Here is a 17,232-nt window from a genome sequence, read left to right as displayed (position 1 = left end):
CTCAGGTATGAAGCGAGTTCTTTTCAGATACGTGATCTCTTTGCTTGACTTTAATCTTCTTGAGAATCTGTGGGAAGTATGGTCCCAGGCTGAGAGGTAACTAGACACATTTGAAATTAGCATTTCAAAGTGAACAGAAGTAGCTGTTGGTCCCCTTTTTAATTAAAAAAAAAAATAAATTGTTGTGAGCACGTCATTTCTTGAAGCACAGGCCGTGGAAGTAGGATGCATAACTAGTATTGCAAATGCTACAGTAATGTGATGATACTGGATACTAATTGATAGCAGTAATGATTGGTATCACTGCTGAGATTAGTGATGTTACTACTCTGGTGGTGTACCATTGCCATGTTGTACTTACTGTTAAATTTTTTAAATCTCTTTGTGGCCCCTTCAGTGTTGTGTATACAGCTGATGTCTTAAGATGCTTCTTTTTCATGAGGTGTTTGTACTAAGTGCGCATCTTTTTAGAGGAGTTTAACTAGTGCAGGGTTATGGGAGAGCTCTGAAGGTGCCAGGTGCATTTGAATTGTCTGAACTTTGTGTGCAACAGGTGCACAACCAAACTGTATTATATATGGTACAAGTGTTTACTGCCTTAAAATAAGTAACCAACCCTCCCTTTTCCCCTTGCCCACCTTCAGACATCAAGTCAGGACAGCTGCTTTGCTGTTGAACCTGAGGATCTTTTCCTTCTTCCTGGAGAAGAGCGAGAAGTGACTGTCCTGTTTTTTCCAAAAACCATAATGACTACAGAAAGGTAATGTAACTGATTTTATGCTCCCTCTTTTAAACAGAGCTACTTTTGACCTCAAGGTCATGAACAAATTGAAAGCTTTACCCATAAGGGGAATTTTGACCTTAGCTGTTTTTGTGAGAGTCCTCGTTCATTAGAGAGTACATTTTTACTAGGATTCACCTGTTCCATAGATTCCTTGCCTCTTTGCTGTACATAGCCTAATGAGTAGCTAATGTTTCCCATCACACATCAATGGATATCCGGAGACTTCTTTAGTATAAATAAATGGACTAAGTCCCTGAAGCCCCTTATATAGTACTTGTTTCTAAAGAAGTGCAAAAATTTAACATACTTATCTTCAGCAGCCCCTTCAGTTGCTTCCCTCTTCTTCACTCTGCTGAATCAAGGGAAATGTTATTTCTGTTTTGCATATGAAAAAACTCAAGCACAGATCAGGATCAAAAGTATTCATTAATTTTGGCTGCCATAATCAAATAAAAGTTTGGCTGTAAATCCTGTACAGCACTAATATACATGTTCTGTTTGCAGATGTAAGCATTCATATTTTTGCATATTACCACCTGTCAAATTTTATTCTGCAAAATAGAGTTGATTGGTTCAAATGACCATTCTGGTGTCATGTAAGAGTTTTTTGGCAATGGCAGGGGTCAGGTTAATTTCTCCAGAACAGCCTTTTCTCTTTTGTTACGTGTTTTCCGGTTTCCGCTGTAATAGAGCAAGAACGGACAAATTAATTTGCCCAGAATATGTTCAGCTTCACTGTCTAGCTTCATTGGGTCTACACAGTGCATTAAATTAAACCATGAGTTCTGTGATAATGACAGCATGATCTGAATGGATAGGCATGCAAGGTGGTTAATCGTTGCTTTCCTGTGGCCTTATGCGTAACTTCTTTGCTTTACTCGTTCAGGGTACTCAGTAGGGTAGGAAACTTTGCAGTCCACTTTCAAATGCTCCCAAAAGACTAATAGACTAAAGCAGTAACAAGAGTTCATGGTCCCTACTGGTGGGATGTTGTGCTCTGTCAGTAGGCGTTGTAGGAATTCAATGACAGATAGAGTTGGAGGTTCTTGAGTTTCATTCCTGGCTCTTAAGTGGGTCTGTGCTATAGCAAATGCTTCAGCCTGTTCTTTAAAAGCTTGATTTTCTTCCTGCCCTATGGCTTTTTTATATCCTAGTCTTTTTTTCCTGTTTTGTTTTTTTTTTAATTGTTTTTTTCTCTTATTCCCTGTATCATTGGTTAGATAACTCTGACTTCCACTTCCTTCTCTATATCCCTTTGTTTTATTTATCTGTTGGCTTTTGTCCTCCTTAATTAGGCAGCACTTTCTTTTTTCCTGGTTCCTCTTCTGGTTTTTTTTTGTTTTGTTTTGGGTTTTTTTGTGTGTGTGTCTAGTTTCTCCTCTGTTTTCTTTGCTTGTTAAGGCCAGTTTTCCTATTCAGTATTAGCCCATTTCTTTGTATTTAATAATTTGAATCTGTCCTCCTAATGCTCTCATTCATCTCTGATTCTCTCATTCTCTGCTCTGCCTGAAGAAGGCAGTAGTCATCTGCACTGTGCTTATGTCCTACAGGGTACAGACCATATCGTGAAAAGCCAGCTGTAGGTGGCCTGGTTCCCTGTGTGTAGGCCCGTTGTTCTTTCTCACAGCAATTCCAGGAAACAAAGTGAGGAAAAAAATCTTGGCTTTGTGGAATAGAACGCTACTGTTGTTAACAGGACTCAGAGTTTAATTTTGACGCTCCTGGGTATCTCACGTTTGTAAAACTAATTGAAGTTTCACAGGTATTTCAAAAGGCATCTCTTTAATGTATGTAGAGACAGCCAGACTTTGTTTCTCTCCAAAATTAATGTGTCAAAATTATCAGAAGTTAACATGCACAAAAAAATTTGCTTAGCTGTAGTCTCTCAAATACTTATCTGAACCATTTCCAGATGAAATACTTCAGAAGATTGCTTGAGGTACATGTGGCATGCATATTTACAAGTGAAAGGATTTAAATTTTACTATGCCTAATGCTGGCCTTTGTCATAAAAAAAATATTTCCCCATAAGAGGGTAGTTTTAAAAAGGCCTTTCTATAATTTTTTGTTTCAGTTATGTTTTGTTTTCTGTGTATCTTGTTCTGTGGTGGGATTTATTTATTTATTTTTAAAGTACTTTGAAAATCCTTGTGCTGCCATCTGGGCCTCAGTATGAAGTGGTGATAAAAGGTGAGGCGGAGGCTGAGGAAAACAGACCGGTGTCTACAGCTGCTAGCTGTTCGGACATCCCACCCATTCTCTCCAACAAGCAGTTCATTGCCTGGGGAGGAGTAACACTTGGAGAATCAGTGTAAGTATAAGCTTGGCAGCTGTTCATGTAGAAGATCATGTTAAGTATTTGATATTGCACTTTTTTGAAGTAAAACTTCCTTACTGTCCTTATTCACATTAATGATCCACAGGTAATAAATTAAGCTGTCTTGCAACTCAAGTGTTAGCAGCAGGATATTACAATTATTTTTTTTGTGTGCAATAAATATTTGGAAACAAACTGTGATCTTTTTTGAGCTTTTTGTATTCTGCAGGACTCTTCAGTTATTGTTAGAATAATATCTGATTCTGTAAGATTAGTGTGTTATGTAAGTAAAACTTAGTGGAAAATATTTTCCAAGCAATTTGATGGAAGGGTATTATTCTATCATTTAAAATTTATCCTTAACTGAGTTCTTTGTAACTCTTGTGGTGAATCTGGGCCAGACTACTCACAAGATTCTGTTTCTGCACAACTAAGTGGCTCTGGATAATCTAATTATAACTGTGTCTTAGTGGGTTTTTTTGAGGAAATTTTGTATTGACACAACTGCTGCATGCTTTAAAAGTTGAAGCTGTTAAGCACAATGCTTGAAACTCTGGAAAAGCTGCATTTATATATATTTTGAGTTTTTTTTCCCTGTATGAGGATTGATGCGTAGTGTATAATATTGTAAGGTCTAAGTTTGAGAATACAGAAGTAACTTTGTAGCTAACGTATTCTGTGTACCAAGAGGTGATTTTTTTGTTAATATAATTACTTTAAAGTTTGTTATCCCATTTTCATTGTTTCCATGAATACACATATGCAGTTAATTTACATTTGCTGTAAAATATAACTGAACTTCATATTTTTCAGCCAGCAGAAGTTAACTCTAAGAAATGACTCTTCAGCTGTGACCCAGCATTTAAGACTGTTGATAAGAGGCCAGGATCAAGACTGCTTTCAGGTAACTGTCAATAAAATTTCTCTTTAGCGTTTGACAACTATTGGGAAACATTTGTAATAAAGATGTCTTTGCCCTGAAGGGTTGTTCCTTTATAAATGCCAGTGACTAGCAGGCTGTGTGAGTATTTGCACTTGAGACTGCCAAGATGGGCATGGTAACAGAGCTTAAGCTATGCTGCAATCTGACGAAGAGCTGAAACCATAACAGAGTTGCTGCAAACTGGAGCTCAGTTTATAGCTCTTTAAGCTGCTGTAGCACAGTAGAGTCAACACCCAGTGGATTCAGTGGCTCTTCTTGCAGGAGGGATTCCAGACCTCGCTCCAAGGTACTTTGTGTACATGAGGGAGGGAGCAAATTAAAACTAGAATTAGCTTTTGGGAATTACCATAACTAGAGGGTTTTTTGCTACGTAGTCCACATAAATTCGTATCCCCTTTTTTACTCAGATATCTAAAATCTTCAACTGAGAGGGAATTAATGTAGTGCTGGTCAAGTTCAGCCTTACTGTATTGTGATTGAAAGCAAAAAAACTCTGCAGTCCAAAACGAGAGGCACTGATATGCTTATTGTGGGAATATAAAGTATCTTGAATTGGTCTTTTCTGTTACATATTAAGCATTGCAATCTTAAATATGTGCTATTAGCGACTGAATTAATCCAGGTTTTGAAGAGGTTAATTTTGGGTTACTAGTGAAGTAAGTCTTATTACTATATGTTTTTTCTATTGTAGTCATTTACTTCTGATGCCTTTGTTTTTATAGCTGCAAAATATATTCGGATCAGAAGAACGCTTAACTAGTAATTGGGAACTCAAAATCCGTCCCAAAGAAGATACTAACATATACTTAATGTTTGCACCTACTCGAATAACTTGCTTCTTTGCAAAGCTGGAAATCAAACAGCTGGGGATTCGATCACAGCCAGGAATTAAGTTTACTGTAAGAGTTGCAACCTAACTTCTAAAAAATTTGAACATATCTTTTTTGTAATTGTTTTAAATCCAATACTGAATAGCTGTTTCTATTAAAGTTGAAACTTTTCAAGATTACACTATGCATATCTCTGTACTTGTTAAAGATTGTGCGGGCACTAAATTTTACAGTTTGAACATTAGCCTCAATTTTGCCTGTGCTTTTTCCCCTTGTGAAGGATGAAAAAAGATTTTTGTGTATTATGTTAAAAGTAACCCAAGATCTTAATTCTAGAACTGTCAAAAATCTGAACTTGCCTTGTTTTATAGGTTAGCCTTAGATTAATTTTCAGTAAAGCCTAACACATTGAATAAACTTTGGCTTTTTAATTTCTTGCAGGGTCTTTTCAGTTTGTTTTAAGCATTTTCATTTGTATTTTTGTAACTGCTTATATAGTTTACCATAGTTGTACAGAAGTTCTAGTAAGAAGCTTGCTTTCATTTGAAATACTGTTTATTTTGGTGAATTTCTTTTTTCTTTTATTCCCCCCTGCAGATACCATTATCTGGATATGGAGGAACAAGCAATATAACTTTAGAAAATGTTAAAAAACTGTCAGATAGTTACATGATAACACTGGATGGATTAGTGCCTGCAGGATTAAGGAAAGCTTCCTTCTGCATAAAAAATACAGGTTCTCGGGCTGCCTATGTTAAAGCATTGTGCTTTGCAAACCTATGGACAAAACCAGTTATGGATCCTCAGGTAATGACGGTATCTCCTGAGAAGTTTGTACTAAGAGAAGGAACACATGAAGTAAGTAGAATACCTGATTCTGAGCTAGTTTTATTAATTGAAATTAAAATAAATGTGATCAGTGAGTGTGTCTGACTAGGTCTTTATTCAAATCTCACTTAACTTGTGTTAAATCCTATTTCACTTGTATTGCAGTAATTTGTTGACTCCTCTTCCAAACATTAGTACTAACAATAAGATTTATTTTCTGTGTTGTCTATTTTATCAGGTGATTACTATAACGTGGAACCCAATGGAAAAAAACTTCCATAAAACAAACACATTGGTATCAACAATATGTTTTTTTTGTGGAGATGAAATTTCTAGGCAGCAGTATCGTAGGTAAGACATACTTTACTGTTGTAACAGAGACGTATGTTTAATAAAAAGTTAAAACCAGAGGTGTGTGCTACCACAAGTGTGGTTTTAACATGCTTCCAAAAATAGGAAAAATAAACCAAAAGACAGTGATGATATGGAGAGATCTAGTAAGTCTTATGCCTGGTAGGTTGTTTGGTAAGGGTTTGGTTTTTGTTTGTGGTCTTGTTTACATACTGTAGCTATAATCCTAGTTAAGGGTTTTATTTTCTTTTTACATTCTTGAATTTGAGTGTGAGTTTTGGGGAAAATTTTTGCTTTTTTATATTGGAAGAGAGTTGTGTTCTATCTTGGTATCTCTCTTTCCAATATGTACATAGCTTTAATTTTTCAAGAAAAGGCTCACAAAAGGAGTAGTTCTGAAATTTGGCATTAAGTTTTGAACAAGATTTGTATCTTCATTTGCTGAATTCTGTTGATGAAGACAGTGTTTGAGTAAATGTGTATGTGAGAGAAATAACATCCACATATGCTCATAACACACTAAGGAAATTTGTAGAATATATCTTATTGAGCCTAAATAGAGGCTATGTTACTCTGCATTTCAATTTGCATAACTCAAATGCACAAAAATGGCATACTCTGCTTTTAAATGATGTAAGTAGCACTTCTGACTTGTACTGTGTGTGGTGTATAGTGATAATGCAAAATGTTAAGAATAGGCAGAACACTAAGGTGCTAATTATCATAATTCAGTGCAAAATTTCAGAATAGCAGCGTTTACCTTGTTTTTAAATGTGATTGCCTGAAACTTGGTAAAGCCATTTTATTTATTATCCAAATAAAGAATTAAACATAGCTGAATTCAACTGTATGTCTTTAAATAAAAAGCTCGTGGAATAGCTGCATTTGTGGCCTTGATAGAAAATTGGCTTATCTTAGATACCTTAGAAGATGCTTGTTACTGATTTTTGTATGAACTGTCTTGTCCGAAGCAATGCTTGCTATCATTGAATCCTGCTCAAAGGGCAAAAATACTTAGGGAAAAGCTCTGATCTACTGATTAACAGAAAACCCATTAAGAAGCTTGATGCTCTTGTATAGGTAGTGTTGGAAACTTTTTTATTCAGACTCTGGACATTGGTAGGTGAGTGAACTTATTTGTTACTGATTTTATTAGTCAGCAGGCATGGCATTTGGTTCTGGAACATGGTGGTCTAGTTGGTTGTTTCTGGGTGGGAGCTTCTCTGAAGTCTCCCTTGATAATTTCAGAGAGGTGCTTATTTCTTGGAATGGCTGAACAATGTAAGCCAGTCAAACCCCATTCTGTAATTGTGTACTAGAAGGAGAACATGATTTGGACTCAGGCAGGAATGTGAAATGAGTAATCTGTCTAGTCTGCCAACTTGTGGCTCAAGTTCTTTGCTCTAAAAATATACATAGTCAGCACCCTGGTAAGTAGCTTATACCTGAGAGTTAGTAGTGCTGAGATATTCTTTCCACTTTCACGGCTCTGATGCTATCTGAGTGCCAGGTTTCCTCTTACTGACCTGCAGTTTCCCGTTTTCCCCAGCGACTATTTATATCCCTTTGCCTCCCAGTCTTTTTTGTCCTGTTGGCAGTCATGCTCCTTGGCTCCATGTTCCTGCTGTTGGCTGGCACCTGATGCCACTCTGCTATTGACTAGTCAATTTTTCCCTTTAAAAGGCTTTCACTCGTGACCAAATTAGCATTTTCCTGCTTCCTGTGGTGACTGAAAAATCACTCCTGAGGTACTTATCAGAAATCTAGGTAGGTGTGACTGACAGCAGAGAGCAAGCATCTTGGAAAGACAAGTGTGTGGTAGCCGTTATTTCAGTGGTTCCTTTTAATGTGCAGCAATAGAGCAGGTATTTCTTTAACCATTTTAATATTATGAAAAGATATCAGTTTTAAATGAATGCTTACAGATTTGAGCTTGGGGTATTCGAACAATGATAAAGGTAAACTTTGTTGGATTTTTACCAACCATTTCAAATTGGTGTTTTCAATACTTTATGTAATATAATGACTCTTGTTTCTTTATCACTTTAACAGAGCTATGATGTATAAACCTGAGGTAAGAAAACACATAATCCCAGAAAACAGCTTATTGAGAAACATTGTATTTGATGAAGAATTTCAAGGGGAGCAGCTTGTGACAGAGGGTAAGCCTATAACTTGTTAAAAGGAAAATGTAATACTTGTTTTTGGGTGGAAAAATATCCTTTTAGGCTTGAATCCTAGTTATTTTTCCACACTATTTCTTTTTTTTGATAAATGTAGAAGCAAAATTCTCAATTTGGATGGATGCATTGGGTTTGCATGGCAAGGTTTTGGTAGTGGGGGGTGCTACAGAGGTGGCTTCTGTGACAAGCTACTAGAAGCTTCCCCTATGTCTGATAGAGCCCCTGGCAGCCTGCTCCAAGTCGGATCCACCGCTGGCCAAGGCCAAGCCCATCAGTGACAGTGGTAGCACCTCTGGGATAACAGATTTAAGAAGGGGGAAAAGTCGCTGCACAACAGCAGTTGCATCTGGAGAGGGGAGTGAGAATATGTGAGAGGAACAACTCTGCAGATACCAAGGTCATTGAAGAAGGAGGGGGAGGAGGTATTCTAGGCACCAGAACAGAGATTCCCCTGCAGCCTGTGGTGAAGACCCTGGTGAGGCAGGCTGTCCCCCTGCAGCCCACAGAGGTTAACAGTGGAGCAGATACCCACCTGCAGCCCGTGGAGGACCCCATGCCAGAGCAGGTGGATGTGGGCCCAAAGGAGGCTGTGACCCTGTGGGAAGCCCTCACTGGAGCAGGCTCCTGGCAGGACCTGTGGACCCGTGGAGAGAGGAGCCCTCGCTGGAGCAGGGTTGCTGGCAGGACTTGTGACCCCGTGGGGGACCCCTGCTGGAGCAGTCTGTTCCTGAAGGACTGCACCCTGTGGGAGGGACCCCGACTGGAGAGCAGTCTGTGAAGAACTGCTGCCTGTGGGAAGGACTTGTGTTGGAGAGGTTCATGGAGGGCTGTCTCCTGTGGGAGGGACCCCACGCTGGAGTAGGGGAAGAGTGTGAGGAGTCCTCCCCCTGGGGAGGAAGGAGCAGTAGAGACAACGTGTGATGAACTGGCCACAACCCCCATTCCCTGTCGCCCTGCACCACTCGGGGAGGAGGTAGAGAATTCATGAGTGAAGTTGAGCCCAGGAAGAAGGGAGGAATGGAAGGACAGTGTTTTAAGTTTTATTTCTCATTACCCTACTCTGATTTGATTGGTAATAAATTAAACTTAATTTCCCAATGTGAGTCTGTCTTGCTCATGGTGGTAGTTGGTGACTGATTTCTCCGTATCCTTATCTCCTCCTGTGAGCCTTTTGTTCTATTTTCTCTCCCCTGCCCAGCTGATAGGGGAGTGATAGAGTGGATTTGGTGGGCACCTGACATCCAGCCAGGGTCAATGTACTGCAATGGAACTTGCTTTCTTTCATGCAGTACCTATTTGAACAATTTACTGTACTCCCAGCAAAATGAAACTCCAGTCTATGAATGTTATAGCATTCAAAATGCTCAGTTTACTTGGAGAGTATTTGCCTTATTGATTGAGAAAGGTTCAATTTGTCATACAACGATATATCTTATGTTTGAAAAGTGAGAGGCAGACAACTTTGCTGACATTAAAATATATTTCCCTTCCCAAATTAAATAACTTTAATTTTTTTGTACTTCTGCTTTTGTTAGCAATGAAATACTAAAAAAGGATGCAGTATATTATGTGTCCTTGAAAATATCCAAACCATCCTGCCAAACCCCCCAAAAACAAATGCATTCCACCCTCTCAGCTGTTTAATCCCATAAGTGTTAAGAACAAGTTTACTGTCAAACACTATTTCTTGAACTAGTCCTATTCACATATAGGAAGATTTTACTCTTCTAAGCTACTGCTACTGAATCAATGTTGGAGTCACTCTTTCCCTATAGATCTTATGTTGTCTTTACTTGGAAAAGTAAAGATTGTTGATGATTAATCTTGGTTGAGGTGAAATCCTAGTGTCGATAAGATACTTGGGTACTGGAGTATGCTCTGAAGTTGTTAAGCCAGTGTTAGAGCCTAGACATCCTTGATTATCTCATTGCCTTATTGCTATATTTTTGCCAATGGTAGCTTAACTTTTCCTCTTTCTGTAAGGCCTACCTCTTGCATCTTAATGTTTTTCTGTCTCTCTTTGGGAGCGTACTTTCATGAATTTGTGAAATACAGCTTATTATTCCCTATTTGGTCACAATTGTTTATTTACTTAAACTTACTTATCTTGGACATAAGAGATGCTTGCGCTGTTATGGACTGCTTTCTGTAGTCAGTCACTAAATTTGAGGTGAAGATTGTTCTTGTAAAAACCTAGGAGGTAGACTTGTTTAACACTGCAAATATGCCTTCAAGGAGAGGGTGCTGGAAGAGTAGCTCTTAGAAAAGTAAATGAGGTTATTCTTACTCATTTAACAACAATACAAACTTTAAGCCCTGGTCACATCTTGTCACCCAGTGATGTCCAGTGTGAATAGTACAATCTTATTGTACACAAATTAGTGGTCACTGACTTTTCGGTGGGAATACCCGTGGGGTTTCTTTGTAATGTTATTGTAAGTCAGATACTTTGCAGGAACTAATAGTAGTACCTAGGATTAAGAAATCTGATTTTTTTTTGTTTTCTGTAAGTTGCTATCTTTGAGCTGATAAGGAAGTGTTTTGGTTTTTTTCTCCCAACACCTAAATGTTGGTGGGGTACTTTTTGTGTGTGTGTGGTTTTTGTTGTTGTTTTTTTGTTAACTGTTTGGCCTTTTAAATGAAAGACTTAGAGATGATGCTGAAAAGAAGCTCAAAGAATAGAATGTCTTGGCTATAAGGATTGCTTTTAATGTAAAGTTAGATCCCTAGACTGTTCTGGCCTCCATTCCTCATTGCCTTAATCCACAGAGGTATTTGAAAAAACCTATTAAGAATTTATATACTAACATCAGTGTCTGAAATAGTGCGGTGTCAATTTTTCGCCAGTGTGCTCACTTGATGCATTGGTGTGGTATGGCTCAGGGCCAGCAGCTGGAGGGATCCACGTTGCATATATGTATGTTGCCAGTTGTGAGCCTTCATCCTGGTCAGCCAGAGGGGATGAGGCCATTAGTGCTTGTTGTGTTTGTGAGTGCTGTTTCTGTCTCTTCTGGTCTGTGTGGCTGGCTCTGTGTGTGTGCATGTGTGAAGGGGGTGCTTACTGGGATCATGTGCGCAGCCTTGCTACCAGCTGGACCTGTGGCAGCCTCACCTCTGTCAGGCTACCAGATTCATTTAGTCCCTAATACTCGTGTAGTTTGCTGCACTAATCGAACATCTCTTACATACTGATCTAAGATATTTTTGGTTGCTAAGGTATGCTTCAGTTACTAATTGAATAGGGACAGTGGTTGTTGATATTTAACATCTAGCAACTTTTTGTTCTAAAGCAGTCTAAAACGTTTTGTGACTTCTGTGCCTGGGTCATCAACATGAATTTAGTTTCCAATGCATATTAGCATCTTGTCTGCATATGAAAGTATTGTTAAAGAGGAGGGAAGGATCTGTGATCAATTATTCTTCACAAGATCCTCTTGCGCATTTCTAAGTATTGTATGATGTACTTCAGTATATTTGATAGGATCTAAGCCTTTGTATAAAATTGTTTCTGTCTGTTCTGATTGTGAAGATGGCACAGTCATGCTGTTTGTATGCTGTGATTTGGGTCTGACACTTGGGTCTGGAATTGTGTGCACTGTGGCCTTGGCATTCAAAGTTATCTTAATGAACTAGCCATTTTGATATTTTAAGTTGGTGAAAATGAATTAGGCTGTAAGAGTTAAATATTTTAATAGGATACTTGAAAATTGGGATTTCCTGAACTGAATGGAATTTAGCTGGGGGTTGGGGGAGGGAATAAAAGAAACTTAGAGTAGAAATAACGGTCATCCTTAAGAAAGAACACATTTCCATACTGAATTTTGTTACATACATGACAGAATAAATAAATAATTTATTCCAAAACCCACATTCTGTTAGATATCCTTTTACAGGAGTTAGCTTTGCTAACAAATTTCTAGATGCATGTAAATTCTAACTAAAACCACTTCTATAACAGTTGTTGCTCTGTCTTACCCATAGCTGAGCTGTAGAAGCTATACGCAAATACTAGTAATTGTTCCTGGTATCTACTAAGCAGCAAAGGAAACAGTGGTTTAATCAAATGTATCTCGTGTGAGAAGTGTTCCCTTCTTCATGCTGTCTATTCAGTTTGAAATGGCTCAAAGCAAAGGAGTAAACTTGATTATTAAACATTTTGATGAAATATTTTATTATTTTTAAACCATACTCCTACATTCCTGACCTTTTGGGTATTTACAGGTATAATGATTAAATATTGAAGTGTTAGATTGAATAGGTGGAGTGATTGAAAAATAACTTCTCAAGTTGAATCTCTGTCTGTGAAGCCTTAGCAATGCGTTAGTCTTATTTGTCAGGGTAAAAAACCCTAAAACTTTAATTCAGCGTAAAATCAGATTAGTATGTACTCTTTGTATAAAAGTGGAAAATATCTAACTTTTTTAATTAAAAAGTTAAAATTGGTATGTATTTAGATTTATATGTTACATCTCATGCTAATGTTGATTTATGCCTGTTAACTGAACTTGTAGTAAATAATTTTTGGAATGATCTAGGATGACTTAGCCAACAGGTTATTAACTAGGTCTGTACCCTAAATCTCAGTTGTGTAATTTTTTAGTATTATAGATCTGTTCTTATTAGATTTGTTCTATTACTCTCATTTTTAGTGTGTGATATCCCACGGGGGACAAATGATATCCATCTTTTTTACACAAAAATGCGAAAGGTTATCCTTTCTGTGGTTGGATATTCCACTTTTGATCAGGATGGATTTCGGCAGTCTGCTGGGCATCATTTGCAATCAGACAGGTAATGTAACACTGTCAAATAACACTGAACTGAAATGCATCTCCTTTCACGGAAGATGTTAATGTCGGTGATGTAAAACAAGTCAGATTTCAAGTGAAAGAGCTGGCTCTATAATGAGAGTGGCTCTAATGAATATCTAGGTGACTCTTCTCACTTTCTCTGTAGTCTGAAACTGTTACGATAACTTTTAAACTATTCTCTCAACTGACACCATTACCTTTATCTGCAACTTCCCGTTCTTCATCTGAAACTGTTTTTTTTTTCCATAGGAACTTCCGAAGTGCATTTATTGTTGTAGTCCTAACAGGACTATAACTACTTCATTCCTTGTAATGAATTTTTGACGTCTGGGGTGGAAATAGAGATATATTACAAAGCCTTAGTGGTCTTTTCCTTCTCCAACCCGTATGCCAGCCTTTCAATGTAGTGCGTACTATACTCATCAAAAGAATGATCAGTGCTAAGGCAATCCCATCCCAGGTTACTCCCTCAGATGAAGTGATCTATTACTGGGAGGATTTCTTCGGAGGACTGGTGGAGGCCAGGTTTCAAAATGGACCTGTCACTTCTATTTAGACAGGCTGCTGTAGCATTTGGAGCCCTGAAAAGGGAAAGATGTGTCCAAATCCTAATCAAGTCCTACTTAGTGAGATAGTGTAGCATAAAACCAAAATACAGATGGGTTAACCTTAACACTATAAGGAATATATTTGCATAGGTTATTTCTTGAGTCTTCATGGTTTTTCTTCTCAAGATCCTGTTACATAGGTAAAGAAAGGGTCCTACCTAGTCCCGTTGTGTTTAACATCTACATATGTAGATGTTGTCTTGGAATTGCTTGTACCTGTTGAACTCCAGATGCTGAACACTTTGGGACAGATTTGTTGGCTAGCAAGGTGTTTGTCGGGCATAGTGGGATTGTGAAGGTAGAGGCTGGAAACAAATACCTGCAGCAGCAAGCAGGACATTTCTCTTATTTGGTGGTTGCCATTTGTTTGCTTTTTCCACTTGATAGCCTTATCCGTTGCTCTAGATTTCAGTTTATTCCGTGGCTAAGCATCACGAGGCTCTTAATTTTCTGAGTAGATTGTAATTCTTAGAAGAAATCTGAGTGTGTTAACCATTAATCTGACTGTTAGGAAATTCCATATCAAGGGATTATGTGAATCGGTTGCCTTCCTGGTTCCACTGCTGTCTTGAGGGATGAATTCTCACAGGTGTTAGTTTAGCTGTCCTGAACTGAGTCAGGATTCTCAGAAGCAGAGGTAATAGGAAGAATAGCTGTATGTTTGGACAATGTTGTATGGAGCAAAAGTTATGTATTTTTTCTTTAATTGTTGATTTCTGCTTTTAGTATTTAAAATCAAACTTGTTGGGAGTTAAGCTTTTAACTTAAGAAAATACACTGAATCCCAAAATAACAGCTTCCTAGCTTTCATATATGGGCTTATCTGCCATGTATTTTGAAAGAAAAGGTGTGATATGCTAGGCCATGAAGATGATGAAGGGATTGGGGGATCTGTCTTGCAAGGAGAGACTAAGAGGTAGTTTTGTTTGGTGTTGAGCAGAGGCGGCTTGAGCGGGGGAGGATCTTATCGATGTGTATAAATACCTGATAGGAAAGTAAAGAAGAGGAAGACAGTTTTCCCAGGGGTGTCCAGTAACAGCACAAGAGGCGACCTCAATTTAAACACGGGGAAAAAACTTTTTAAATTTTTTTTCTGGGGAGGGTGGTCACACACTGGAACAGGTTGCCCAGAGAGGTTGTAAAGTCTTTATCTGTGGAGAAATTCAAAGCCTCCTGCCCAATATCCTGAGTAACCTTCTGTAGCTGACCCTGCTTTGAGCAGGGGTGTTGGACTAGGTGATCTCTGCAGTATGTTCTTAATCTGAGTAAAATATGTATAGAGAAAGCATTTTACTTTATCACCTGAAGATAATTGTTTCTTTTAGTACCTTCCGTTGGAAACAGAAGACTTTTAAACAGTTGTGAAAAAAGCTAGGTCATGATATAGCTGCTCAATTATTTTTTTTTCTTAATAATAGAGAATTAAATGAAATTGATGGCCCATGTAAAGAACATTGTATTTCAGTATTAAATTTTGAGAAATACTAGAGTAGGCTATTATAATTACTCATAAGTTATTTTTATTGCTACCTTTGCCTAATGCAATCTTATTTTCAGATTTGAGAACTCTGTCAGACATATCAGTGCAGCTTTGGATGTTCTTCCTGTTAAAGGACCTCAGGGTCCTCCATTACCTGTGAAAACTGATGATCTGATTCAGAATAAATCAGACGCTCAACAGACTTGGGCTGTTAAACCTGAGCACTTGACTTTGACATCCCCTTCTATTAGTAAGTATTTTTTGAAGTTAATAAAATAACCGTTCTAGTATTAAAATAACTAATACATACTATGTAATTATTTTGTGTTGTTAAATGTGGCTTGGCCAATAATCTTGCTGCAATAGCTTTATATCTAAACAGTCAACTTTGAACAGTTTTTGTTAAATTCTTGGAGGTAGTGTGCTCTCTGTACATTTATAATATGTGCTGCATACCTATTAAGATTTTAAAGCATTGTGAGGGTAAAAATAGGGTAGAAAATTCTTTATCTTAATTGTTACATCTCTGAGTCATGGGTACTTCTGTGAATTTTTGTGCATGTTAGGTTTTTACGGCTGCTTTTTTTTTATTACAGGTGGAACAGCAGATACTGGACATGTACAAATTGTCAACAATTCTAAAAGGATGTTGGCATTTGAGCTTTCATGGCCAGCTCACTGCCTTACTATAACCCCACAACATGGAGTTATTGAACCAGAGTAAGTTTTTTTTTTTTTTATAGGTTCCTTTACGTGTGAAAGTATGGTGAGGTTTTGGAGGAATTTATTTGTAGTTAGTTTAGTAATTTATTTAATTTAGGCATTTTAGATAGTTTTTAGGAGTTTATTGTAGTTTGTCAGCTAATATGCAAATCTAGCCTTTATAATTCAGAACCCTATCCCTTTATAGTTCTTTACACAGGGAATGTTATTCTGTCTCCTACAAAGTTACCTGGAGGCCAGGAATTTTCTGTGCCTGGACATGCTGCTATTATTGCATAATTTTCCAGGAGCTGGATGGTCAACAAAGCTGAAGCTTTAAAAATCTTCTTTCACAATAGGTTTTTTGTTTGAAAATGACCTGTGTTTAAAAACAAAAAGGCTTTCTTTCCCCTATGTAACAAACAAAGAAACAAACCCCAAAATAACAGTTCTTATAGAATGCTTCTCTTCTGGGGACTTAATGTTTTCTTTTGCAAAAGTGATGATATACATCAGAACTTGAATGTGGGGGGTGTTTTGCATTCTGACAAAACTGGTTTTTTGCCACTCAACTTTTGGCTTCTCAGTGTCTGTAGGTATGGAAAGAATTATAAACCAGTGTCAGGTTATCTGTGTCTTAATTAGCAGTAGTTTGGAACAGTACTCATCACTGCATGTGTGTATGAGACTCCTCACAGACGTCAGCAAGTCTTTCACGATAAAATGCTTGAAAATTCTGACCACCTCTCGCTTCTAAGTTTATAATGTTTTTTTAAGGTCAGTCCAGAAAGGCTTTTAAGAACCTGTTATTTGAACTATTATCTTCAAAAAAAGCAAAAAAAAGTCTCATGTTCCACAAATACTAGGTTTTGCTTTCTGGATTTTATTTAGGTAATTGCTTTAACTTTGTAGATGTTTGCCCAAACATCTACAGGATTTTCAGTCCTGCATCACTGTGCAAGATGTGATACATTCAAACACTTAACTCCATATTCATGTAGATGTGAATTCTCAGATGTACTGCTGGGGAACTTTCATCACTAGTGAGAACAAAATAAAGAGGATTCTCTGGAAGGGCTAGGATATCTGCCACTCCTTGCAGATTCAATCAATGCCAAGAACAATGGTTTCAAAAAGAGATAACAAACAGCTTTCCAGTAGCTGTGAATATAAGGACATCTTGAGTGTTCCTAGACTCAGGACTGTCTGTGGAGTGATTTCTTAAAAAGAGGGAATTGAAGACTGTCTGCAAGGAATTTTCTTGCACTGCATAATTTTAAAATGTGTTCCCTTCACTTGGAAAAGAATGAGCTGAAAACCTCATATGTTGGGTCCAAGTAAGTAGTCTGGATCAAGTATGAAACAGACCTGTGGGAACAGCTGACTTAAGCACAT

The 17,232-nt window shown here is 37.7% G+C and overlaps 1 protein-coding gene across 1 annotated transcript in view; it reads left to right on the top strand.

Moving 5' to 3' along the window:
• Positions 1 to 17,232, top strand: part of CEP192 (centrosomal protein 192) — a 94,754-nt gene that overhangs the window by 58,140 nt on the left and 19,382 nt on the right. Inside the window, exons 36-45 of the mRNA XM_075085791.1 lie at positions 645 to 760; positions 2,919 to 3,095; positions 3,915 to 4,005; positions 4,767 to 4,943; positions 5,472 to 5,732; positions 5,941 to 6,053; positions 8,106 to 8,215; positions 12,886 to 13,027; positions 15,213 to 15,385; positions 15,732 to 15,855. Of these exons, the coding sequence (XP_074941892.1) occupies positions 645 to 760; positions 2,919 to 3,095; positions 3,915 to 4,005; positions 4,767 to 4,943; positions 5,472 to 5,732; positions 5,941 to 6,053; positions 8,106 to 8,215; positions 12,886 to 13,027; positions 15,213 to 15,385; positions 15,732 to 15,855 (1,484 nt within the window). The remainder of the gene's footprint in view (positions 1 to 644; positions 761 to 2,918; positions 3,096 to 3,914; positions 4,006 to 4,766; positions 4,944 to 5,471; positions 5,733 to 5,940; positions 6,054 to 8,105; positions 8,216 to 12,885; positions 13,028 to 15,212; positions 15,386 to 15,731; positions 15,856 to 17,232) is intronic.

This window comes from Phalacrocorax aristotelis, chromosome 2 (assembly GCF_949628215.1).
Source record: "Phalacrocorax aristotelis chromosome 2, bGulAri2.1, whole genome shotgun sequence".
Taxonomy (NCBI): domain Eukaryota; kingdom Metazoa; phylum Chordata; class Aves; order Suliformes; family Phalacrocoracidae; genus Phalacrocorax; species Phalacrocorax aristotelis.
Note: the sequence above shows the minus strand (reverse complement) of the source record. Positions and strands in the feature narration are given on the sequence as shown.